The sequence below is a fragment of the Canis lupus genome, chromosome 1 (assembly GCF_011100685.1).
Source record: "Canis lupus familiaris isolate Mischka breed German Shepherd chromosome 1, alternate assembly UU_Cfam_GSD_1.0, whole genome shotgun sequence".
Lineage (NCBI taxonomy): Eukaryota > Metazoa > Chordata > Mammalia > Carnivora > Canidae > Canis > Canis lupus.
The window spans coordinates 16954768-16982315 of record NC_049222.1 but is presented as its reverse complement, the minus strand read 5'-3'; the positions used below and the strand labels follow the sequence as shown (position 1 = coordinate 16982315).

At 41.1% G+C, this 27548-nt stretch overlaps 1 protein-coding gene across 3 annotated transcripts in view; it reads right to left on the bottom strand.

The window, feature by feature from the left end:
* LMAN1 (lectin, mannose binding 1) overlaps positions 1-18130 on the bottom strand; it is a 28827-nt gene extending 10697 nt beyond the window's left edge. For 2 of the 3 annotated variants that reach the window (XM_038525880.1, XM_038525881.1), the window contains exons 1-10: positions 17878-18130; positions 14208-14362; positions 14017-14124; positions 13014-13075; positions 11894-11993; positions 7459-7582; positions 5649-5707; positions 5056-5188; positions 3013-3206; positions 2816-2886 (exon numbers count right to left, since the gene is read on the bottom strand). In XM_038525880.1, the coding sequence (XP_038381808.1) occupies positions 2816-2886; positions 3013-3206; positions 5056-5188; positions 5649-5707; positions 7459-7582; positions 11894-11993; positions 13014-13075; positions 14017-14124; positions 14208-14362; positions 17878-18115 (1244 nt within the window). In that variant the 5' untranslated portion in view covers positions 18116-18130. The remainder of the gene's footprint in view (positions 1-2815; positions 2887-3012; positions 3207-5055; positions 5189-5648; positions 5708-7458; positions 7583-11893; positions 11994-13013; positions 13076-14016; positions 14125-14207; positions 14363-17877) is intronic. The other variant, XM_038525882.1, reaches the window with a different exon arrangement.
* Positions 18131-27548: the final 9418 nt, after the last annotated feature.

Below are 27548 nucleotides of genomic sequence, written 5' to 3'. Positions count from 1 at the left end.
AGATAATAAAGACCAAATTTCTCCCTCCTGGAGGAAGAATTTTTAAATAAGGAAAGAAGGTGAAAATAGATTCTATAACATTCAGCCTAGATGAGTCCAATCAGAATCCAAGGTGTCTGGATATCTCAGGGTTGTTTTTTTTAATTTTACTTATTTATTCATAGACAGAGAGAGAGAGAGAGGCAGGGACAAAGACAGAGGGAGAAGCAGGCTCCATGCAGGGAGCCTGATGTGGGACTCGATCCCGGGTCTCCAGGATCACACCCTAGGCTGCAGGTGACACATGACGCCAAACCGCTGCACCACCCGGGCTGCCCACTCCCAGGGTTTAAATGCAAATGTAGAGTGATGGGTACAAAAATAAAGATGTGTATATGTGTGGGTTAGTATACATTCATATATTCCCTAGCTCTGTCTACTGAGAGGGCCTAGAAGCAGCAGCACTGCAGAGGTAATAAGCACACCCAACTGTCCAGATCTTGGGTTTCTAAATACCTTTCTTCAATAAAAGGAACCAAAGCTCACTGGAGAAGTGGTTGATTCTAGAGCTGGGGCAGAGAAAATACAAAATGAGACTAAGACACAGTGTAGCACCAGAAAGTAAAGAAATGCTTTTTAAAAAGATGGGAACTTGGGCTCAGCGGTTTAGCACTGCCTTCGGCCCAGGGCGTGATCCTGAAGACCCGGGATCGAGTCCGCATCAAGCTCCCTGCAAGGAGCTTGCTTCTCCCTCTGCCCACCCCCGCTCCTCTGTCTCTCATGAATAAATAAATAAAATCTTTAAAAAAAAAAAAAAAAAAGATGGGAACTTGTTCAAAGAACACAGAAGCCAATCTGGAGGAGTTCTTAATTACCAGAGCTGAATAATTTGAGCAATAAATAATGATAGGTAGGACTGTGACCACAGAATACATACCCATGAGTCCATATGATATAAATAATTGATTAAATAAATAAATGGAGAAGAGAGCTGGTCCTTACAGAATTCCAATAAAACATGGGAAGGAATGATGAAATAGAAAAAAAAAAATCAGTATTTGGGAAACATCTCATTCTTGTTTCAGGCAAGACATCAATGGATGCTACAATTAGCAAGCAAAAGTTTAAACTGAAACAGGATATTTATATATTTACATGGTCTCAAAGTATCTTTCCCAAAATATAATTAATCACTGAGGGAAAGATAGTAACTTTAAAATAGGGAAAGCACAAAGAAACCACAACAACCAAGTGATCACGGCCAATGTCATGAACATGATACAGTGTTGTATTGTTGTCAAAAATGCAGAACCTCCATCCAATCACAAGTAAACACCAGACAGACCCAAATTGTGAGACAATGGACCAAATAACTGCTCAATGCAGAAGCTGTCACGGTCATGAAAGACAAGGGAAGATGAACTATTTCAGACAGTAGAAGTCCAAAGAGATAGAGCTCATGAGATGTGTGTTGTTGGATAGGATCCTGGAATGGAAGAAAAGGTATGCATGAAAAATGGGCGAAATCTGAATAAGATCATTAGTTTAGTTAATAATACTGTTACCAGTGGGGGGGCACCTGGGCGGCTCAGTGGTTGAGCAGCTGCCTTTGGCTCAGGTTGTGATCTCAGGGTCCTAGGACCGAATCCACCATCAGGCTCCCCACAGAGAGCCTGCTTTTCCTTCTGCCTATGTCTCTGCCTCTCTCTCTGTCTCTCTCATGAATAAAATCTTTTAAAAGAATTTAAAAAAATAGTACTGTACTGGTGTTAATTTTTTGGCTCTGACAACTGTGCTATGTTTATGTAAGATCTGCGCGTTAGGGGAAGATGAGTGAGAGATACATGGAAACTACTATTTTTGCAAGTCTGAAGCCGAAATTAGATCAAAATAAAAAAAATTTTACATGTTACATTATCCAGTCTACTTCTGAAAAAATTAAACTATTTAGGATTATAAATATTTTAATCATGAGTTTACAACTTAAAGATTTTTTTAAATGCCAGAGAAGTGAAAGAAGTACAAATATGCAGTTATAAGTGGAGTTGCCTTTAATCTCTCTATGTAGATATTATTACCTCCTGTTTAACCTAGTACTGTTTAATTTTCCAATGTTAAAGAACTCACTTTGACATTCTTGTTTGTCAAGGACTGTATTGGTTGGTGCAGTGCTCTGAAGTGCTGGCTTATAAAATGTAACATTTTGGCTGTTTCTCTACTCTAGGCATGGAAAGCTGTTAATTATCTGCTTAAGTGAATACTTTTTAGAAACTTATCAAAGTTCCAAGGACACAGTACCTCCTCTCTGCTCCAACTCCTTGTTCAGTCTCAGAGTACAAGACGGAATGAAAGAGAGGTAGTCACGCAGCATGTTTCCTTGAAAATGGTTTCGTTTCATCAGAAAGAAGTTCCCGCATCAGGCATGCTTGTAATTACAGTCCTATAATGCTACCCTTACTCTTCTAGGATTTTTCACAGAATTGTTACCTATTACATATATTCTTTTTATTTTAGAAATGTATGAATACTCCTGGATATCAAGTAGCTGCGTGACAAATGTACTTTTTTAAGAGATGCTAAAACATTTTTTTCTCTTCTGGCTTGGCACAATTCAAAACTTTAAGCCTGCTGGCAGTTTTTGAATACCAAAGGTTCCTGCACTTGCCACTCCCCAATTTATAAAATGAATCTAGAAAGTGATTCTTATCCTCATCCAGAATCCTTACAATAATAACGGGCTTGCATAGAGAAAGAGAGAGAGACACAGACAGACAGACAGACATCAGGAATTCTGGATAAATGTATCACCTAACAGATTTTACTTCTGTAGACTTACTTCACTTCATTTACTTGTCTCAGGATCTCATGCTGAGTGTTCACAATGGTATCCAGGTCTTGTTGAGTGACCTGGAAGAAAAATGGAAGAACCAAGTTTTGTAGGAACAGATGACAGAGTAGTCTTTCTTTCCTTCCCTCCTCCTTCCCCTCCATCAGACGCTACCTAGGGCACACATGCAAATTTGGAAAGCTTACCTGTCCCTGATGCCCTGGGATCCCTGCTCCTCTTTTAGAGATCTCCTCTGTCAAGGAAGAGACGTATCTTCTCTGCTCATCAAGAATCATATCTAACTGTCGGTTCAGCTGCTTGATTTCAAGATGGATACGATTTTGTCCTTCAAAGATTTGTCTCAGTTCACGGTCTCCTACACTCTCAAATACTTCGTCTGCTGAAATGGAAATTGCAAACCAAAATGACCAAAACCACCAACATGTGTAGTTTCTGAAATATCATAAGTGACTGAAGTATCAACATATGCTAAAATTAGAGTATCACCAATATGATCTACTTTAGTGGTAAGACCTCCCCAACAGTAAACATGCAGATAATTGATTCAATCATGACAAAATTACTATTTGTTTTTTGCTGTCTCTGGTGGCTGAACACTTATGATAGATTAGTTCTGAAATTTTTTTTTAATTTTTTTAATTTTTATTTATTTATTTTTTTATGATAATCACAGAGAGAGAGAGAGAGAGGCAGAGACACAGGCAGAGGGAGAAGCAGGCTCCATGCACTGGGAGCCCAATGTGGGATTCGATCCCGGGTCTCCAGGATCGTGCCCTGGGCCAAAGGCAGGCGCTATACTGCTGTGCCACCCAGGGATCCCCCTGAATTTTTTCACCTAAAAATAATTTTCTTTCAAATATACTATATGATTCTATTTATATAAAAGGACAAAACTAATCTGTATTACTAGAAATCAGGAATAGTAGTTGCCTCTGTGGAGGGGGGCTGACTTGAAAGAGGCATGATCAAAGATCTTGGGGTGATAAAAATATTCTATGTATTGACTTGAATGATGATGAAACACATTTGTCAAAATTCATCAAACTACACTCTTAAAATCTGTGCATTTTATTTATGTAATAAATTTAAAAATGAAGTTGTGACCATATGATTTTCCTTTTAAAGCTGACTATGCTAAAAACAAGATTTCAAACACTTTCTATAAATAAGCTTCAGGATATACTCACAAATCATGTGATATTTAAAACAAATCCAAGAAAAGAATTAAATTTCTTTTTTTTTTTTTTAAGATTTAATTTATCCATTAATGAGGCACAGAGAGAGAGGTAGAGACACAGGCAGAGGGAGAAGCCGGCTCCTCGCAGGGAGCCCAATGTAGGACTTGGTTCCAGGACCCTGGGATCACGCCCTGAGGTGAAAGCAGACACTCAACTGCTGAGCCAGCCAGGCATCCCTAAATTTTTCATTTTTATCTTCATTAAGTCTGTTTCATATTATTGATTATTTAGAAGATCATATACTACCAAGAGGACAAAAACTAGCTATAGGCTTTATTAAATACAGCTTGGATCATGTGTGCTGATGGGAACGTTAAATAAAAGCAGATAATATAAGCCACTCAATTTGGACTCTTCATTTTATTTTTGACATATAGCACACTTGAGTTCAACACTGGCTTAGACCAATTATTTTAAAATTTGTAAATTTTAAAGTCTGGAGTTGTGTCAAACAGTAAGAGGAGGAGAGCCAGAAGATCATTTCGTATTACTTTCACAAGAATTTTGATATGTTTCCAGTATTATCTCTACATTAATAAGGTAGTGTCTGCCACTCAAAGGAAAGACATAAACCCTAGATGATTTTATTCCACAAACATTTACTGAGTCTCAACTACTGGTCTACTGGTGAGCATTGGAGTTTTCTGGGTTTTGTGTGTGTGGGGTTTTTTTTGCTTTTTTTTTTTTTTTTTTTTTTTTAGGTTAGGGGGCAGAGCAGTAAATAAAAACACAGAATCCCTGTTGAAAGAGAGCCTGCGCTTTAGCGGATCACTGTTCATCCATATTACCTGGGATCTCCCACCCCATACTTTCCTAAAGCCACACTCTTATTGGTAGAAACATCAACCTCCAAGCCTTGTGAAGGCAGAAGATTCATTCACATATTGCTTCTGGAAACTACTTGGATATGCCAGACAAGAGCTCAAGGAAGGGACAAAGGCATGTGCCATAAGCCCTGTGTAGCTCTGAGGAAAGCTTCCTCCAACTCACCAGGATGCCACTGAAGGTCAGGATGGCCCTTCTGGAATTCCTCCTTTTTTTTATCCAATTCTTGCTGAAAGTGCTCAAACTCCTCTTGGTACTTTTCTTTTTCTTTTTCTGAAATTTCTTTATCTGCAGTAGGCTTTTTTTGGAATTTAGGAATATATCATTAAAAAATTTCAAAGATAAGAAAAAATAATAAACCTCAATATACTTTCTTCCCCTTCATTTTAGCCATTCTACACTAGTTGAAAGGTTAACATAAAAATGTTATTTCTTATTTAAATTATAACAATTTACTCTTGCTACAAATAATTATAACAAAATAACAATACTATCCACTACCATTTATGGAGTGCCTGCTAGGAGTGCATTGTCTTAGGTAATGCTTCTGACACCATGAGGTGGCTAGTACCAATGTCTCAGTCTTACCAGTGAAGAAATGGAGCAGTACAGAGGTTAAGTAATGTTTACAAGGTCATACAGCAGTAACAGGTAGAAACAAGACCCAAACCTAAGTTGGGCTGCCCACGTTCTCGGCTACAAGGAGATGCTAATAAACTGAAAATAAACTTCTGGAAAAAAAAGAAGTGTATATGTACCGGTTCTTTCCCAGGCTCAGTCAATTGGAAAGTCAGAAAAGAAAGGACATCGTGGTCATCTACAAAGTAAAAAAAAAAAAAAAAAAAAAAAAAACAGAAAAAACTCCGTAAGAGATAATTTTTATGGTTATAAAGTTAGAGAAATCTATTGTTTTAAAAATAATTAATATAAAAAAATAACAAAAATTAGCTCTCAAGGCAAATACTGCTTCCATGAGCTTAAAGATAAGAATTCACCAGAAAGATCTGCATCAGAAATAAACTAAAATTCATTTTCTTTTATCCTAAACCAGAATACTTAACACTGTTTACTATATAAGATGTTTAATAAATAAGGGATAAGAGAATGAACAAACAGGGGGTCAAAGTAAGCCGAAACTCTTAAACCTGACACCAAGAGCCTCTCACATTTCCCCACAAAACTCCTTCCCAGGCTGTGTCCCAGCCAAACGAGACAAAATACTGTCCTTCATGTATTTCTGCACCTTTCTTTCAACCTTTCTTAGAGTACTTACCACTGCCTGCTTTACTTCTTAGTCTAAACTTGACACTGCTTCGTCCTGGCTTACTGGGACGTGTGGATTTTTCCATGTCATGCTGGCATTACTAATACCATCTTCTTTTATTCTCAAAGCATTCCAATGTAGATAATATGACCACTCTATACATCATTCATATTTATTTCCCTCACACAGCAGATATTAATAATTTTACTTTATCTAAAATCATTACTTTAAAAATCAAATTAATTTCAGGTCATTTAAGCTGAAAACAGACTTAGCAGATCAAACCTCATAATGCTGACCTAAAATATCAATCCTGGCTAGTCATGTCAGCAAAGCAAGAGCAATTAATTCCAAGTGGCAATTGCTATGCTTTCTACCACTGTTATGGAGATGGAGATATGCAGCAAATGAAAGAGAAAATTTTAACACTTTAAGTGTGTAAGTTACATAACTTCAGATGAAGACGTATATAATAGGGCACTGAAATCCAAACCAAGACTTGCCTTGGTCTGGCCATTACTGGCCATGTAATATTTATAACGTACTTTAAGATTTGGCAAACTTAACTAAAAATAGGGTGAATACAATCTAACCTCTCCCTCCTTCCCTATGATATTATAAGGAACAATCATATATTTGAAAATAATAAAAAATTATACAACATATCACATAAACACAAGATTATATATATATATATATATATATACATATATATTTTTTAAAGATTTTATTTATTTATTCATGAGACACACACAGAGAGAGAGGCAGAGGCCCAGGCAGAGAGAGAAGCAGACTTCATTCAGGGAGCCCGACGTGGGACTTGATCCCAGGACTCCAGGATCACGCCCTGGGCCGAAGGCAGGTGCTAAACTGCTGAGCCACCCAGGGATCCCAAGATGATATATATTTTTAAACACAAGATGGTATTAATGTCAAATGAGAAGATTATCACCAGATATGGGGGAAATATGGTAACTATATCTTGTTTAAACTTTAGTCCCCAATAATATTTCCTCAGGCTACCAAATTAATTTCAATGTGCTGTGACAACTTTCAGGATCCTAAATCACCTGGCAAATAACCTATTTTAGCCTTGACTTAAATATCAACCAACAGCTGTATGCAGCACCAGCCAAAGGTATACCTACAGAAGTCAGTAGAAAATTAGCAGATCCAAGTTACTAAAAGACTGGCTCTGCAGACTATGTAAAGGTTACAGCTAGTCTTAAAAAGTTAAAAGTAAACAAGTCTACCAATGAAACTCAATTCACAAACTTTTAATATTAAAAGATAGCAAGATTTACCGGCAAGACCTCCAGTTGCAGCAGATATTCCAAAATGCCCTTGAGGAGGGATAACCATATTTTCCAATTTGGCACAAAATTCATAGTCGTTTTTATCTGGTGTGAAGCCATTATTGATCATTACCTAAAAAGATATACCACAGCTATAGCTTTTACAACAGACACTGTAAAATGAATTTCAAGTAGTCAACTTATGACTAATTCATCTTTATATTTGGTCTACTAACCAACTGTCAAAAAGCTATCAGTTTTCTCTATTATAAAGGATAATCCCCTGTCCATGAAATAACCTCACTTATTTATTAACATCATTATACAAGATAGTTCGTTTTAAAGTTTTTTACCCTACAATGTGTCAAAGGCTTAAAGAGAAATCTTTGATAATGTTCCATGAAAATCTTCCAAAATAGAAGACTCAGGGAACCACAATGATATCCTTTGAATGATTTATCCAAGAGAGGGATCAGACTCCTTCTGAAACCCCAGTGCTATAGCTCAAATGAATAGGATGAATTTACAGTTTTGACTATAGGTAGCTGAGAATTAGATTGCCATAGAAAGGAGTGACATTCATTCAACTGGGGAGGGGGTGTTAGCAGAGAGTGAGCGAGCAGAAGGGACAGAAATCATATTGACAAAAAGGCAAAAAATGAAAAACTGAAAGGGTATCTAACTTTCTACTCTGCAGAATGTATTTTTCAAGTAATAACCCAAAATGTCTTTAAAAGAATCTTGGAATCCCAAGGTAGCACAGGAAGCCAGCACACAGCTATTCTGATCCCAGGCAAGCAGTGACCCAGCCTTTCACTTCTAGCAACCCAACTAAGAGTGGCTGAGACAGAGTGGAAGAGGAGGAGGGATGTGGCACCAGAGCAAGGCACTTGCTATTATTACTTATTATTACTTCCAGATGCAACTATCACTTGTCAGTGAGTGACAGGATTTAGTCACATATGTAAAATGATATAGTAGTACTCTGTCCACATTTTTTGCAAGAGATCAAGATGCCTGTCAATCAGTATGTAGCGTAAATCTCCAGGTAACATAGGATGGAAACGTGAACTCCTACCAATTTTTTTGAATTCTTTTTTTTTTTTTTTTTTAGATTTTATTTATCTATTCATGAGAGACACAGAGACAGAGAGAGGCAGAGACACAGGCAGAGTGAGAAGCAGGGTCCATGCAGGGAGCCCAATGTGGGACTCGATCCCGGGACTCCAGGCTCACCACCTGAGCCAAAGGCAGAAGCTCAACTGCTGAACCACCCAGGCGTCCCAAATTCTTTTTTTCTTTTTTTTTAAAGTAGGCTCCCACACAGAGGGGAGCACAAGTGGGACTTGAACTCACAACTCTAAGATCAAGACCTGATCAGTATCAAGAACCAGATGCTTAACTGACTGAGCCATCCAGATGCCTCACTACCAATTTTTTAAAACCACCTTCCATTAGTTGGCTAACATTAATAGTCTGTTCCCTCCAATCAGTAATGCTATTTCAGTTTACAACATTTATGAATGGTTCTGCTCTACCGTGTTTCTTTCTTTTTTTTTTTTTTTTTAAAGATTTTACTTATTCATTCATAGAGATACAGAGAGAGAATGAGAGGCAGAGACACAGGCAGAGGGAGAAGCAGGCTCCGCGCAGAGAGCCTGACGCGGGACTTGATTCAGAGTCTCCAGGATCATGCCCTGGGCTGCAGGTGGCGCTAAACTGCTGCACCACCGGGGCTGCCCTCTACCGTGTTTCAAATCAGAATCAACTATGAGTAAGACATTGTCTTTGAGATAAAAAACAAAGGTGTTAAGTTAATCACATCCTAATTCTAATACTAAAAATTCTCAACTATTCCAGTACTTTTTCCTTGAACCTGAACAAACCGAAAATCCATTAGGAGTCTTTACTGTCTAGCATTAATTCTTAAAAAAAAAAAAAAAAAAAAAAAGAGGGAAAAATATATTCACTGTGCTCTGAGTTTGAAGGAATGTTAGGTATGTGATTGTACAGTTAGCACACACCCACTGATTAGTACCAGTAACACTTCTCATGAGATCATCAGTATTCACCTAATATCCCTTATTCATCTTATAGTTTCAACCCGTTGTTAAATACTACACTAGCAGTATTTAAAAATCTCTTGTTCTGACTATGTTCTTCTACTAACAGTATTTCTTGCTCCCCTTTGCTTTTTCCCTCTGAAGTTCAAACAATTGGGACAAGACAAATGTTTAGGTACTAACTCAATAAACATTTCTTGTTACTAAAATGAGCACAATATTAGGGACTGTCAGGAACACAGATATGATGTCTGCACTGACAAGTTTATGAACATATTGATGAGAAGAAACAAATCATAGTTAATAATAATTCAAGACAACATATATTAAAGGCCAAATATGTATTAAAGAAAAAGAAACAGAGTTTCGGAGTGATAGATAATTATGAGCCGATTTTTGGGAAATCTGATGGAACAGGGATCTGACCTAGTGTGTTCAAGAATAAGCATCGCTCTGCCACACAGAGAGAAAAGGGGAGAGTACTACAGGAAGAGAGGAGGCTGAGCAAACATATTAGGGCCAGAACTATGATATCAGTCGTGTATCCCGCCAAGTCTCTCTCAAATGTATTCCTCAGAACACTAACTCTATGGACAGTCACAGATATTATGTGCAAAAGTATTTCCATGACTTCCTAGAATCTTTAATGTGCTAATCTGCATAGCCATGCCACGTCTCTTCCAACTATGGAACTCCTTTGGGAGGACATTTTGTAGGACGACTGTTCTGGATATTGTTGGTATGGTTCACTGCGTTGGGTCGTGTAGGCAGCCCCCCTAAAACATGTGAACTAATGTGCATGTCTGCACTCCGGCTGGTGTCTGGGTCCTGCCATGTGAAGGTGAGCGTGACTTCCCGATGACTCGAATGAAACAGTATAGGATGTGTAATAATTACAGTGGAACCTAAGTCCAAGGCAACTGTAATGGACTGGACATCTCCTCTATTCTGATACTTTTAAATTAGTTTGGAATTTAAGGCTGAGCCAATATAAAGTTTTCCAAAGAACTGTCTGCCAGTACAAGGCTAACTCATGATTTTGAGGAAAGAAAAATTTAAACATGTATTTTTAATTTATAAGTATTACACAATCAGGTATTGATGACACCTTTAATAAGCAAAGTTCATATTATTAGTAATCATAGAACTGCTAGCTGGATATACCCACTTTAAAAATACCCTGAACTCAATGTGTCTACAGGTAAACTCATTACCAACCCTCTGCCTTCCCACTTCTCACTCAAATTCAAACACAAACAAATGTACTGCTTCCTGGCTCAGTTGTACAATTGACCAGAAATCCGGGAACTCTCTTTTGACTCCCCCACTGCACATACCCTCCCACCCTCAAGCACAGTCTCTCCGTCCTAATTGCCTCTCCTCTTCCCTGGCTCAGACTGCAAGTGGATTCTTGCAGGGAAGACGGTACTCAGTACTCGGTTCAAATCATGACTGCGTTACTTTTGTAGTATGACACTAAGTAACTTAAAATGTCCCATATCCCATTTCCCTGAGAATAAGATGGGGATGACTGCCCCCTAGGGCTGTTGGAAAGAGTAAGTGAGAAACTGCATGTAAAGTACAGAATACTGGGTGGGGCCCATTAAGTGTAGGAGACTCCTTTCACAAATACCATTATAAGAACACTGCTGCCCAAGTCATCTTCCCAAACTGCAAAAGAGATCATTTCACTTTTACCGCTTAAGACTGTAAACGGTTCCTTACAGGATAAACTACCCAAGACCTGTGTGACTTGTCACCCCCAACCTCTTAACCCCACTACCCACAGTCTCCTCTACTCTCTAGCCGTTTCAAATTACATGCTTTTCTCAAATTTTAAAAAGTCTCCGTGCTTCTCTTCTCTTCCTGTAATATGCATCCCATCTAAGAAATTTCCACTTCCCCTTCCAGGTGCAGCTCAGCTCTGAGAAACTGCTCCTGACCTTCCCCACTCCCACCTGCAGTTACAGGATTCTAACCCCTTGATTCCTTAGTGGTATGTGTGCCACAGCATGTATACCACCTAGCACAGTAATGTTACAGAAGTGTCTCCCCTCCACTAGACTTCAAGTTCTTTGGAGAAAATGACCTTTGTCTTACTCAGATTTGTATCCTGATGGTTTGGGTATGTATATAATGTGTGGCACATAGCAAGTAGGGTGCTTAAACGGGTACTGACTAAACGCAAACCTACTGGCAAGGTTTTACAACACATGACCACTTACGCCAATTCTTTAAAGTCACTTCTGTTCTCTCTTGGTAACGCTGAGTACATAAACAATATCCAAATTTACATGCCTTTAATTCCTATCAAAGACTCAAAACGAAAAGTTCCACTAGAATACTATTCACCTGAACATCTCTAAGTGCATGTTACTTACTGTCAGTGCCTTCTGGTAATATGTAATCTTTGCCCGGACAGGATAGGGTTTATTACGAAAGTCCCTCTGGCAACTTGCTAAAGCTTGATTAGCACCATCACTACAGTATGAGGAAAGGGAAAACAAACAGAAAACGTAAGAATGCTTCTTAATGTTTAGAAACTCACTACTTAAGATGATCAGTGTCCAGGAAGATAAAATAAAATCAAGCGATGACAAAGTCTTGGGATATTTCAGGTTACTTATTCAAAAGACACAAAGTTAATGCACCAAGTTTTCCCCATGATTCCTGTCAGAACTATGGATAATGTCAGAAGTCAATGTTACCAAGTGCTGACAGCAAGAGGAAAGTTCTACTCTTCGACCTGAGACGAGGGCAATAGTCCTTTATGTCAGGGCAGAATTGAAATACGTATAGAGCTTTTAAAAATGCAGGTGCCTAGATTCTACCTCACAACAACTGAATAAGACTCACAAGGAGGCAGCCTTGGCACCTCTAGTTTGGTCATGATGGTCATGATGGTCATGATGAACCAGGATGATTAAAAATTATGAAGGCAGGAAACAGTAAACAGAAGTGCACATGAGTAATTTTTCTTACAACTCACTGATTGGCTCAAAGGTAATTCCTCCCAAAACAAACCCGTAAAAATAAAAACTATACATACACAATTCATACACATTATAAATATACCAAACACTTAGAAATCTTGTAGCCTATTGAAAATCTTTAAATAAAGTGACATGAAGGATGAATAAGGTGGTGTAAATTTCTTGGCTATTTGGTCAAGAGTTTCAACTTTATTTTTGAAAGATAAAGATGAAAGAAACACGACTAATGGCATCACTGAGAACCAGGAACATTTTATAAATCTTTCAAAATATTACATAATTTTAGGTTAAATAAAACAACACGTTTTTATGTTTGAATATGAGGTGGTCTATTGAGTGAACTTTAAAACAGGACCATATTAAAATAAGACCTTTCTACCAAGTTATAAAATACAACCCAAGAAAAAGAATAATATCTCATCTGGAAAATACTCAGATTTGCAACAATATTTTTACAAGGTTTCCAAAAAGAAGCTAAAATCAAATAATACAAAAAGCACACACTTACTTTTGATGATCATAATGGACTTGTCCATTGTTGCCTATAATTACTATAGCAGGATTATTTTTCTAAAAATAAAAAAATGATTTGTTTTAAAGTCCTTAGATCAAACAATTCTAGGTCATTCTAGAAGTGCTGTAAAGCCTTTTATATCTCTAAAATTCCACGACTCAAAAATTTTAAAATAATGAAGATTTCTATTGATTTAGAAAAAATTTAGTAAACTCTTAAAATCATTCAAAAACAGTCTCTCAACACCTCAATCAAGACTGATGATGTGATCTACGTGAAAAACCAACTACAACACATATTTGAGGGCTCACTGTGTGGGACAAGGGTGGGACCAAGGAAGCTTAGTAACAGGAAGACTAATGCATCTCAACATTGAGGAGTTATTCGAGTTCTCCTTTAAACTCTTAATAATGACCTCTGACAATCAGCAGAGAAACTACTAACTGAAACAAAGATCATCAATCCTAAGGCTGCTAAGGAGCACAAGTTAATTGTTTGCAAGTACATTTTGTTCTGAACTGTTTTAAAAGGCTCTCCTAAAGATTTCATCAGAGAAATTGGTGGATCAAAAAGGAGTGATTAACATACAAAAAGGTACTAACATGTGAGCTAGTAGCAGTAACACACAAGGGTGTTTTCATGAAAACAAACTATAATTCTAAACACTGCTGGTTTCACTGCCTACCTCTAAATGACTCAGGCTCATGCATCAAAATTACTAAGCACATATAGGGCACTGGGGAGGGAGGTCATTGCAAAGTTCTCAGAGCTGGAGATTCATTGAGACCTCAGGTTTGGGTGTATGACAAATCATGAGCAAAGAGCTTTTAATTTCTTAAGTCTCGGTTATAGAAAGACTAATCCTCATACTTAATATATAGTTCGGTGATTTCTCTAACTACTAACCTGTCAAAAGTGCTAATAAGCTGTATTTCTCATACCCTAACTCTGTTAGCAGATATAGTCAAGTAGGTCACAGTCCCAACAACAAATATACCTTTCCATCATTGTCAAAAGAATCAAAAAATATTCCAACGCCATTCCACATATCAGCTGATCCAAACACAGGACCCTCCAAGCCTTGATTTTCTGTATACCAAATTGCCTGTAAATAGACAACAAGGGACATTTAGAGGCTAGTGGCATATGCATTGACATACATTTTCTAAGTTAAAGAAATTATCATACCAGGCCATCAGCTCCAATTCGACCTCTTCCAGTCACCCGAAACGTCACCTCAACTTCCCAGTTCTCAAAGGCTGCTTTTGTTTTTGTCCACACTGATCCTCTCTGGCTTTTTAAAGATGGTGCTATTCGAATCTGATCTGAACTTGGAATAGCATCTAGAACAAAAATCAGGGAAAAAGAACTTTAAGTTATAATTAGGTAAAACTCAATAAACCATCACCAAGCTGTTCCATATACCTATAGCCATCTAATTTTAACTTGGTAACCTGTATAATAATTTTGTTAGGAAAAATGACATGTTGACAGTTTCAACTTTAAAAATTTTAGAGCTTTCTAACTGCCCTCCCACATCCATCTTTTGAACAGTGAAATAACTGGAAAAAAAAAAAAAAGCTGCAATCATACACTAAAAATTCAAGGGGCAGGAGGGAGGAAATTATGGCTTAAAAAGCAAACCAACTATTTGATTCCCATAATATTCTTTCTCAAGTACCTCAAAAACTTGTGTATTATTTTTTAAAAACTGCAAGCTATTCTACAGGTTTATAGATGTTAGAAAGCTCAAACAGTGTGAAAAGAACATACCACTAAGAATCAAGAGACTTATTCCTAGTCTCAGTTCAGCTGTGAGACTTTGAGCAAATAATTCTCTTACTGTCTTGGGTTCACCATATGTTCACCTGTAAAATGAAGGGGCTGGGCTTGATCACTTCCATAAACACCCCAAAAGTTAGATGCAAAATTTTGTGCATATATACATTCTTCTAGAGAGAAGGTCGATAAATAGTTCTTTAGCATCAGCAGATTCTCAAAGAGAACTGTGGTTTCCAAAATGGTGGTTTGCATTTCTAAGCTAGGTTCAAATCCCAGCTCCACCACTTCCTAGCTACTTGACTGTAGGCAAGTTTACTCCATTTCTCTAATAACCGCACAGGCATGTAAGTGCATAGAAGTATTTCAATGTTAGCTAGTCCAGTTATAGGACTAGGTATTATGGCATCTACCGGGCCTAATTTTGAACAATTCTAACACACCCTCTTGGATATTAACTAGTTCTGACACCCATTCTGGGGAATAACTGTATTATGTCCTTACAGTTAGAAGGATCTGATAAAAGACAAGTTGAGATACTTTAGTAAGGTCAATCACCGTCTCTCACCCTCACATTCAAGCACGTAAAGGTAGGGGCAAGAGTACCACGGAAAGAGTACCGGACACAGAATCAGAAGACCTGGATGTGAATTCTGTTCTACTGACACTAGCTATGTAGTTTTCCAAGAACCTTAACCTTTCTGAGCAGCAGTTTTTTCATCTCTAAGACCGCTAACACCTGCCTTGCCTGCAAATGATCAAGTCAGAGACTAAAGGTGAAAGCTCTGAGAGCTACAAAGGGTTACAAATTGCCCTGATCATTTCTGTGCCCTTATGAACCCAGGATGTGTACTAACAGTACAAAAGGACATGACAGTTAAGAAAAGAAACACCATTGATTTGGTCTTCATTTGGGTATGGATCCATGTTTAAACTAAACCTTAAATTTCTCTATTTTAAAAACTTTTAAATAATGGATCTCAGGGTAAAATGGAAAGGGAAAAAAATGATCAATGGAATTAAGGAAACAGACTGAAAAGCTACAGTGATGATGAGAGCAAGGGGTATTCATAGCAGGGGTTCCCAGAGTCAATATGCAGAAAAGTCATGGCTAAAACACTCATCCCTTTATTTCAAATCTGGTCTAGTCATCCAACTTTGATTTACCCAGGGAAACTATTTGACTTTTTTTTTTTTTTAAGATTTTATTTATTTATTCATGAAAGACACAGAGAGAGAGGCAGAGACACAGGCAGAGGGAGAAGCAGGCTCCATGGAGGGAGCCCGATGCAGGATGATGCAGGACTCAATCCCTGGACCTCAGGATCACGCCCTGGGGCGAAGGCAGGCTAAGCCACCTAGGGATTCCCACGACTTCACATTTTTGCAACAGACAGGCTTAGTTGGGTATAGGCCAACTACCTTTAGAGAAGTTAAGGCAGCTAATTTGAGTACTTGATTAACAGTCTTAATTGGCTGATGCATGTGGTGTAAGAGTGAAAGACCCAGCAAGCGGGGGAGGGCAGAGATGCAGAAGTGAAAAAGTGAGCAAATCAACCACCACTACTGAGAACGTCATCATCATTCCAAACCAAAAAACATCCCCCCCCCCCCCCAAAAAAAAAATTTGTGTTTGGTACATCTGCAGCACCTTAGTGCGGTAGGAACCATGTTACCTTGATAACAAAAAGCCCAATAATACATGCTTGGTGGTTGGCACATGGTAAATGCCTCCTGACTCACAGAAATAATTGCACTCTACTTCAAATACTTAATGACTTCGGTCATTAAGTCAAATTGAAATTTTATACCTTCAAATTATACATTAATTTCAGGGAAATGAGCCTCCCTCATAAGTGTGTTTCCTATTCAGTGATTACTTTCTAGAAATGGAATGTTCTGTTTCAAGCACCAGGCGTTGTAAAAAACGATGTACGCAAACCTCCTATAGACGCCTGTTTTATTACACATAAAGATGAAACTCAAAATGCCAGAATTTCTCACCCCACATAAAGGCTTTTACACCCCTTCTGTTTCAAAGGGTGCACTCGATGGCCACTGAACAGAGGTTACAGCGCGCCAAGTGTGAGGGCTGATTCCTTAGTCAGCAGTGACACATCAGCACTAGAAAGGACAGAGACGTTTTCTTTCAGATGTGTAAAGATCCAGCAAAGCTGCTCTTATCTACTCACAGTGACAAACACACGGAGAGAGATTACTTTCAACTTCAAGAAAAACAAAAAACAACTAAGTATGACTTTTAAAAGGCTGCATATGTCATGTTATTCATGTATCAAGTGCAGAAATACCCCCCCCCCCCAAAAAAAAAATATATATCCCTTCTACTACGTAAAGGGACAAGTGCGGCTCTGATCGCACCAAGGGTCCATACAACCGAAAAGACCGAAGACCACAGCAAATCCCTGAGCGAGGCAAATGCCAGGTGTGGTTCCCAGAGCGTCACAGCGTCCTCGGACACAGCAAGTCTTAAAACTACCCTGAAAGCAGGGGCAGCCCGGGGGGGGGGGGGGGGGGTGCTCAGTGGTTTGGCGCAGCCTTCGGCCCAGGGCGGGATCCTGGGGTCCCGGGATCGAGTCCCGCGTCGGGCTCCCTGCGTGGAGCCTGCTTCTCCCTCTGCGTCTCTCACGAATGAATAAATAAAATCTACCCTGGAACCAGCACATGCCATCTCCGGAGCCCTCGGGGCGGCACTGACCGTGGCCAGCAACCCCGGGAGGAGACGGCGGGGGAGGGCCCGGGTGGGGATGAGGGGATCCCGGGATGGCGGCGGATGGGGCCGCCGGACTCCCCCCGGGGGACGTGGCGTTGGGGCGAAACGCGGCTCAGGCCAGAGTGGGAGCGCCTGGAAGTGCAGGAAAGTAACTGAACGCCTCCAGACCCAACGGAAAGAACGGACATCAGAGACCGGGGGGCAGGGGGACGGGGGGCGGGGACGGGGAGGGGGGAGGGGGGGGGGCGGCCCGCGCCGACCTGCGGGCGCGCAGCGGGGGAGGGCAGAGCGGAGGGGACCCCGGGACCCGGCCCCGGCCCCGGCCCCCCGCCCTCCTGCCCGGCTTACTCCCCGCGTGGGCCCAGAAGGGCACAGTCCCGTCGCTCTGCACCAGGTGCGGCCCCTTGAAGCTGTATTTGTACTCGAAACGGCGGTGTGGCGGCGCGGCGGCGGAGCCCGCGGCGGCCGCGGCCGCAAAGTCGCCTCCCGTGCCGTCGCCCCCGGCGAAGCGACTAAGCGACAGCAGCAGGGCGCAGAGAAGAGGCCGAGCCCCGGCCCGGGGACCCCTCCGCCTGGATCCCGCCATCTTGGATTCTGAGAAGCGGAGGCCGGCGGGAGGGGGAGGGGCGCGGGAGCCGCGGACGGCCAACAGGGCGCGCGCTGATTGGTGGAGCCCGAGAGCCCCCGAGGGCAAGGGTGAGCCCCGCCCCCGGGCTCCGCTCGCCGCGCGGCCGCGACTCTCGGAGCATCAGTGGGCGGGGCCCCGCGGGAGGGGCGGGGCCCCGCGGGAGGGGCGGGGCCTGGGCGGGGCCCGCGGGAGGGGCGGGGCCTGGGCGGCGCTGCCCGCTGGCGCCTCCTGTCCCCCCGCAGGGTTCCCCGCCTCTGGGGACCCGAGAGCGCGTGCCGGCCTGCAAGAAGCTTTGTCCCGCCTCATAACAGGCCTTAGTGGTGGAACCCGCGAGCCCTGACACCTGTGTCCTCTCTGGCTATATGCAATAAACCGTCCCAGTATTTGTTAGCAGAAAGTCATTTTTTTTAATTTATTCATGAGAGACACAGAGAGAGGCAGAGACACAGGCAGAGGGAGAAGCAGGCTCCCCACGGGGAGCCTGATGTGGGACTCGATCCCAGGACCCCAGGATCACAACCTGAGCCAAAGGCAGATGCTCAACCACTGAGCCACCCGGATGCCCCTGTAATGGTCTTAAAGGAGAAAAGGAATGGGGCAGGTACGTTGTTAAGAGAGAACAGTTAGAGAAGAGGCGACCAGAACGTGCCATGAGACCAGAGTTGGGCAATAGAAACAAAAGAGACAAGAGAACTTGACACAATGAATAACTTCAAAACGTAGGGCTTTACCTATTTCTCACCTAATCACACCTGATCACGCCCTCCACCTTGTATTTCCTTAGGTTTGCCTTTCAGTGGAAGTAATGTTTGCCTCGGCGGACGTTACAAAATACCTGCACCCACTCCATTCCTCCTTCTGTTCTGTTAAGAACACTGTTTTGTTTGGGGTGGCAATATGTCCAGCTGAAATACTCATTTCTCCAGCCTGCAGGACATCTAATGAGAGGTAGGCAGAAACGCCTGAGGAGGGGGGTCGCAGACCAAGTAAAAAGGTAAAACCTCACTAGATGAAGGCTTTCCTTTTTCCTATTTGTACTGCTTACTGCCTGACATGTGTATGCAATGGCTGGAGAGCAGCAGCCACCTCGTGACCACTAAAAATGATGGCACAAGAAACCAGAGGACACCCTATCTTTAATGATTTTTTTTTTTCAGCTCTCTGGCAGGCCGAGCCGTCTATCTCCAGACTTCTGTTTTCTGAGATAAGGCCCTCACTCATTTAAGCTATTCTTTCCAGGTTTTGTTACCTGCGATCCTAACTGGTATCATAGCTCACATGTATTGAATGCTACTATATATCAGGCACTATTCTGGGTGATAAATATATGTTCATTCATTGAGGAGGAAATTGACCCAATATCTTCATTTTAACACCAAAGCTTTGCCTTAGTAGTTTCATTTATAAGAAATAGTCCTCTTTCTCAAACTATATGTCTATCTTCCCTAAAATAACATGTTGAATGTCTTAAAAGCTGTTCTGCAAGTTTTTCCCAATTATAAATCAGTCATGAAATGTAAAGGCTTCTTTACAGTAGGATGACATTTTACTTTTGGGTCAATACCATAATGTTGGAATTTTGTGTGTGTGCATGTGTGTGTGTGTGTGTTTTAATGTATATGTTTTCTAAAATATGGCAAGATCTACCACTCGCCAATGGCTGAGGAAATTTTAAAAAATGAAACTCCAATTTTTAAATCAGAAGGGGTATATAAATTATGGAAGTCCCTTGCCATCCTACTGAGCCCAGCACAGAGCTGAGAAATGAAGTAGCAGTATTGGGGCTCACTTTGGTAAGTGACTTCTTGTAACTTTCCTGGTAAGAGCAGTGACTCATTGTATACCTCTCCTGTGCTAGTGAAAAGTGTCCTAGGTGCCAGGAGACTGACTGGACTGTCCCATTTATAAAACCGATGGTGATGGTTTGCTTTTAAATGAGTAAAAAGAGGGTGCCTGGGTTGCTCAGTCAGTTGAGCATCTGCCTTTGGCTCAGGTCATAATCCCAGGGTCCTGGGATCACTCTCTGCTTGGTGGGGAGCCTGCTTCTCCCTCTCCCTCTCCTTTTCCCTCTGCCTGCCACATCCCCCTGCTTGAGCTCTCTCTCTCGGTCAAATAAATAAATAAAATATTATTTTTAAAAAAGGGAAAAAGACCAGGAGCAGATTGGGAGGCATCTTTTCTTCCTGGTCTTCTCCCCACTCATTAAGTGTACTCAGTCTTGTTGGCTAGGATCAAGGATAAAAATCTATGGTCTATGAGACACCTGATAATAGACCCTCATTTTCACTTAAACTGGCTGGAAAAAATTTCACTTAGTTGCAGCAAATATAGCATTTAAACTAAGCCTACATGACAATTCATTATTTGTGTTAATGGATTAACTATTTCAGGGGTCTCTTAATGACTTTAAATCAATCATTTGATAAGAGTAATGAAAATGATGATATTATCTGCTTGATCCTTCAGTGTGTGATCATTCATTCATTCATGCATGTGTTCATTTGTATTCGCTCATTAAGCATAATTGAATACTCCACTGTACTAGAGACAAGACAGAGAGAACATAACCTGCATAAAGAATTCAGATTTTTTTTTTAGGTTTTATCCATTTATTCATAAGAGACACAGAGAGGCATAGGGGGAAGCATGCTCCCTCTGGGGAGCCCGATGCAGGACTCGATCCCAGGACCCCAGGACCACAAGCTGAGCCAAAGGCAGATGCTCAGCCATGAGCCACCCAAGTGCCCCAGAGAATTCAGATTTAATCTTAAACAATGAGAAAATTATTATACATATTTTAATAAATGAAATGTTTTGGGGTAAAAAAACAAATTAAAAACTCAATTTAAAGTGACTGAAAAGGGGCAGCCTGGGTGGCTCAGTGGTTTAGCGCCGCCTTCAGCCCAGGGCATGATCCTGGAGACTTGGGATTGAGTCCCACATCAGGCTCCCTGCATGGAGCCTGCTTTTCCCTCTGCCTATGTCTCTGCTCCCCTCACTCTCTTGGTGTCTCTCATGAATAAATAAATAAAATCTTTAAAAAAAAGTGACTGAAAAAATAAGGAAAACTAAGTTTTCCACAGAACTGTACGTTAGAGGTAGGACTGGGTACAGGAAGACACGAAGCTCTGCTGTGCATCTTTGAAATTTCCTTGGCTCTACCTTGTATTCACTTTGTCCTCAGGCCTCTCTCCAACTTCTAAGATGGCATATTTCATGGGAGAAAGGAAAAAAAAATACTCTTCCTACTTTGGAAGATGTTCTTCATTTTTCTTTCTTTCTTTCTTTCTTTCTTTCTTTCTTTCTTTCTTTTTTTTTTTTTTGTGAAGATTTTATTTATTTTTGAGAAAGAGAGTGAGAGAGCTTGTACAGAGAAGGGAAGGGCAGTGGAGGAGGGAAAGGGAGAGAATCTCAAGTAGATGCTGTGCTGAGTGTGGAGCCTGACACTGGGCTGATTCCAGAACCCTGAGATCAAGACCTGAGCTGAAACCAGGAGTTGGACACTTAGCCAACTAAGCCACTCAGGCACCCCAAAACTTCCATTCTTTATTCAACTTAGGTTACATGCCCACCTTTGGGACATTAACAGTAGCCAAGGGAAGACCACACACTGAATCAATTACTGACAAGAGTATGGGATTACTAGATTTGGTTAAGAACAGAGGTCCTCAGATCTTAGTGTGGTTCAGAATTTCCCACCTCCAACATTCATAGTTTAGTAGGTCAAGGACCAGGGCTCACACATTTACGTTGCTGATGAGTTCCAGGTGATGCTAATGCTGCTTGTTTGGGGACTACACTTTGAGAATCACTGGCTTAGACAAATCATGGTCTATCTCAGGAGCTGGAGATGGAGTTGGTTCCCCTGAGCTACATGAGCTATGTGTTGGAGCGGTGAATATCTGACCAAAGCTAGGGTCCAGTTTAGAAAGAAGAGTGATGAAATGAAAGATCAGAAGACAACCAACAGCATCTGCTACACTTGTTTAAGCAAGAACATGATGCCATAGATTTTATACATTATTAAGGATGCAAGATAGAAGAGTGATCTAAATTAGGAGGACGTGATTATAAGAACAAAGAGTTTCCAGTTCAAGATTATACCATAGTTCAAATAATCAGATCTTTGTAATCAACAGAGATGCAAGATGTAAGATTTCTGAGGAAGATGAACACAGATTTGGATTGCGTCTCTGGGTAGAACAGAGTATCATGTCTCCTGGGATATGGGTCATTACTGTCTCCATAAGGCCAGTGTGTAACTGCCTAGGACAGGGCCATAATCAATTCGCTTAAATCCTTCTCAGGATGGTTTTTAATTAGGGTAACTTTTATAGGTGAAGGTGTGATAATATGGAATTTTGATTGGTCAATCTTTTCATCAGTTGTATCTGTACCCATTAGACAAAGCAGAGTAAGAGAAACAAAAAAGTGTTTCCCAGTGGTGCTCTTTAAAACTCCCTGGTGCCAAGAGATGCTATGAGATACTGTGAGGATAAGAGTTTTATAAGCAGATGAGTGTAGGAGACTTGAACTTCCACATGGACATTAAAGTATTAAAAGCTCATCTCATAGAAATTCTCTGGTGATGAAGCCCAGTTGATTTTGTTTTAACATATTTCCTAAAGCTATTTGGTCACAGGAGCCTTTTTGCATGACGCTTGTTAACATACTGCAGTACTCCTGTCTTGCGGAACACACTTTTGGAAATGTTAGATGAAACTACTTTGAAACACTATCAAAGAAATTCTGTTTAGGAATCACTCCAAGATTTACAAAACCTCTCTAAAAGCAGTTCACTCTGATGGCTAATCTGAGCGTACCATAGCCAATTTCTGGATGTCTCACATATACCATGATTAAGCTATGATCAAACAGTAATAACACGATTTTTGTAGGACTTCTCTGCTAATTCCTCCTTACACCACTACAGATGGACAAAATGAGGGCTGCTGATGCCTTATATGCAACAGATATTTCAATATTCTGGGGGCACCCGGGTGGCTCAGCTGGTTAAGCATCTGCCTTTGGTTTGGGTCATGATCCCAAGGTCCTAGGATCGAGCCCCTCATTGGGCTGTCTGCTTAGCAGGGAGCCTACTTCTCCCTCTGCCCCTCCCCCTGCTTGTTTTCTCTCTCTCTCTCTCTCTCTCTCTGTCAAATAAATAAAATCTTTTAAAAATATTTTTAAAGGTGGCATACAGCTGAGGAATATAATCATGAACACATAAAGTTTTATATTCATCAGTGAGCATTCCAATTGAATAGGATTTTAGCAATTTATCACCAACTCCTTCAGAAGTCTGCATGAATAATATGAGGTGTCCGATTACCAATGGTGTTTATTTCTAACACATTCCATTCAGTTCAGTTTCCTAAACGCTTCCTGGATGGCTGCCTATAAGATTTCAGGGTCTCTACTATTTCTAGTTTTTTACTTTTATGTTGAGAACTATTCATAATGTTTTAAATTTTAAGACCGTTTCCTTTTTTTTTTTTAGCTTCTAGAACTACACTCAACAGTTTCATTATAGTCCAGATGAATAAACACCTAGTCATGCTAAATGCATGCTGTCATGATAATTCTCATTCAATACCGCATTTACTCCTATTTTACTTCCAAAAACCATCTGAAGAAGCATCTTATTAGGTGCATTCTAAGGGTCCCTCCTTCCACTAATCTCCCTTTGAGGCCCTCATAAGGGAGGACACGATAGTGCCCCAGCTTTTCCCCAAAAAATGTTTACTTTCTCTTTTTTAAAAAAAGTTTCTTCCATTCCCTTGCTTGTCCCAAATTGGTACATGAAGCTTGATGATTGCACGGATGAAATGCATAGAGTAAAACCTTGCAATTATGGTAAAAACATGGACTTAAATTTAAAGCAGTTAGTTATCAAAGACAAATGGATGCAGGATTCCGCACTAGAATGAATCTGCTCAATATTGACATAGTGAATTGTCCCGAGAAGATTAAACTACAACTAGAAAAGCAGGCGGAGGAACAGTGAGTGACAGGGGCTTTATGGGGGGGCAATGCCTCCCAGGGGAGAGTTCATCTTCTTACTCAAAGAGACGCCTTCAGGGATCATGTAACTTGAATTCCCTGTGAATTCAGTGTCATCTTAGCTTGACCAGCTCTGGAAGAACATATTAACCTCCGCTTGTGATTTTCAGAAAACCATTCTAATTTAGCAAGTAATTAAGGGTCACATGCAGGATAAAGAGCTAGATAATCTTGGATTACCCACAGGAAGCTTTGTCTCCAAGGCAACCCCCAGTGGAGGGGCTGTTAATGCAAAGGCCAGTCGGTTAATGAACTGGGAATGGTAACTGGCTCCCAGGCCCATTTGAGCCAGGGAAATAGAAATAACAATTATATTGCTATTGAATGATTTAGTGATAGAAAATAAATGCTTCAAAAGCTATAGCAGGCTAAACATTTAGAGAAAGGATATAATTGTCGCTGTTCTGCAAGATCAAGGCTACCGATCTAAAAGTAGCTTCTCTTGAATTCAAGCTACATCAATCTTTATTTATGAATTTTAGCCTCGTCTCCAGCTGAATCCTCTGGTTTCAGGGCTTCCTATGACCTAATTACCCCGCAGCCTAGTTTCTCCAAAGGGGCAGCCTCAGTAACTACACCAGGCTGGGAGATTGGCCCAAGGGACCTTTGGAAGAGGAGACAAAGGTGGCATTGTCCATCAGAGGCTTTGATAGCTCATGCTGGGCTAAAAAATAAGATAAGGTTGCACAGATAAGCACCATAAGAGGATTTCTGAGCAGGTTAGTAAAGGTGGAATGGGAGGGTGCCAGGGACCTAATGAGGAAGTGCTGTGAGAAGGTAGCGATGCAAAGGAAGCCCCACAAGGAAATCTGAGCTGGACAGGGTAGAGACCTCCAGCACCTCACTGACTCCTTAAGGAGCCTTGTCTTCCCCAATGGCCAAGGCTGGGTCTTACATTAATTCCACAAAGCTGTCTACAACTCCATGAACCCTCCTTCAAAAGCTTACTGAAACACATTTCACACTCAACTGTATGTTCCATCCCACCTGCCTTGGTTCCATCCCACCTGCCACTCTTTGCTTGTGAGTTTGGCAATATCCTATAACCATTTACCAAGAGTCAGTTACGAGGTAGGCACTGTGTTGGATGCTGGAGATACCAAGATAAATGAGATATGGTGTCTGATAGCAGGGATCCGCAGGCTGGTGAAGGAGACTGGTGAGCAACAGAGCTGTTGGGTAACCCTGGAAGGGAGAAACACAGCCAGACATACACGGGATGCTGTACATTGTCAGATGTTTAGTAGTAAGAAAGCAGCGAGAAAGATGATCTATCCCAAAGGCCAGTGGGGTGGTAGACTAAAACCCAGCACTTGAGGCAAGGATTTTAGGAAACATTGGCATTGAAAATTTCAGCTCATAATCACTAAATCAAGAGAGAGGAAAAGCAGAGGATGATGAACTTCTGGGCTAAGGTAGAAAAGAGTAACAAGCAAGGAAGATGTTTTGGCAAAGATTTACTACAACTTTCTTCCCAGGAAAATCAGCCCAGCAAGATGTGTTTTCAGCATCTGCTGAGATATACACATTTTTGAGTGAATTCTATCATCAGGACAGATTCGAGTATGTGGGAGATGAACGTGATCCAAAACTTACCAGGTTTAGACGACAGGAAGTGGAAAGACACAATTCACTTCCACATGACAGAGATAGCAGGCTGATGGGATTTATGAACTTTGTGTGTTTATTTAGGAAACTGCTTTCACAATAAAGGAACGAATGCCCAGTGTTGATCAAAAAACAAGGGATCCCTGGGTGGCGCAACGGTTTGGTGCCTGCCTTTGGCCCAGGGCGCAATCCTGGAGACCCGGGATCGAATCCCACATCAGGCTCCCGGCATGGAGCCTGCGTCTCCCTGCCTGTCTCTCTTTCTCTCCCTCTCTCTGTGACTATCATAAATAAATAAAAAATTAAAAAACAAACAAACAAACAAAAAAACCAAGAAAGACCAAAGGAAACCTGATAGAATAAAAGCTCATGATGCTCTGGGGAGTTGAGACCCAAATAAGATTGCTGAGTGAGAAGCAGGGCCCCAAGGAAGGTCCAAAGAAATTCAGTCTTTAGACCCAAAGGCAAAGGAGAAGAAAGAGATACCAGCTCCACCAAGGGAAACCGAAAACACTTCCTTGTCCAGTGGAGACCGATAACACGCTGCTTTATCAGATGCAGCTGGGGAGAGCTCCTTGGGGACATAGAGGACACTCAGCTGAGATATTCACCTCCCTCCCCCGATGTACATTTATAAAGGACAATGGGATGGGTGAAGGTAAGGGGGCCTTTTATTTTCCTTTCTGTGACTATTTGTAAAGGTATAAAAGCACAGGAGATGAGAGGGATGGACGTAGTTTTGGGAGCAGAAACAATGAACAAGCCAGATGAGAGGTAGAAATAAACCAAAGCCCTTTGTCTGATGACTTTAAATGGTCTGGAAGTATGTAGGAACGTGCTCTGGGCCTATAATTATGGTCATGATTTATGGTCTTCTCTGGGTTAAATTTCAGATATGCGTGATCACATCTAAAAACCATGACAAGAGCCCCAAACTGCAATCAAGTCATTAATTCATCTGATTAGCATTTATTGTGCTCCAAGCATTGGGGGGTGGAGCAGTGAGCCGTCAGGAGGAAACCTGGGTCTCATAGTGTGTTACATGCTCATAACAGGAGATAGGCAATAAAACCATTAACAGATTTTTTTTAAAAAAGATTTTTATTTATTCACTCATAAGAGATACAGGCAGAGGGAGAAGCAGGCTCCATGCAGGGAGCCCGACATGGGACTGGATCCTGGGACTCCAGGATCACGCCCTGGGCCGAAGGCAGGCGCTAAACTGCTGAGCCACCCAAGGATCCCCAGATTTTTTTTTTTTTTTTTTTTTTTACAGAAAATTTCAAACTGTGGTGCTTGATACATGCTGCAGAGACTCAACAACAGTAACTGAATCAAACAGAAATGGTGTTGAGAGCGACTGGCAGGGTTGGGTGGGCAGGTGGAGGGCTCTGGGAAGGCCTCATTATGAGGAGACATTTGATCTGAGGATGGAGGGATCAAGAGGGAGCCAATTAAGGATCAGGGAACAGAGTGTCCAGGGCAGAAGGGACAGAAAGTGCAAAGTCCCTGGGGGCGGGAAAGCTGTGACTTGTGGCAGAAGAGAAACCCAGAATGACTAGGGTGTGGTCCGATGTTGGAAAGGGGTAGGAAAAGATGCTGGGAGATTGCAGGGGCTTTCTGAACATGGTGAGGGGTTTGAGTCTTATTCAAATTACAAATGCAAAGTGCTGGAGTGTTTTCAGCAAGTGACTAGTATCGTCTTCCTCTGTGATCTGTG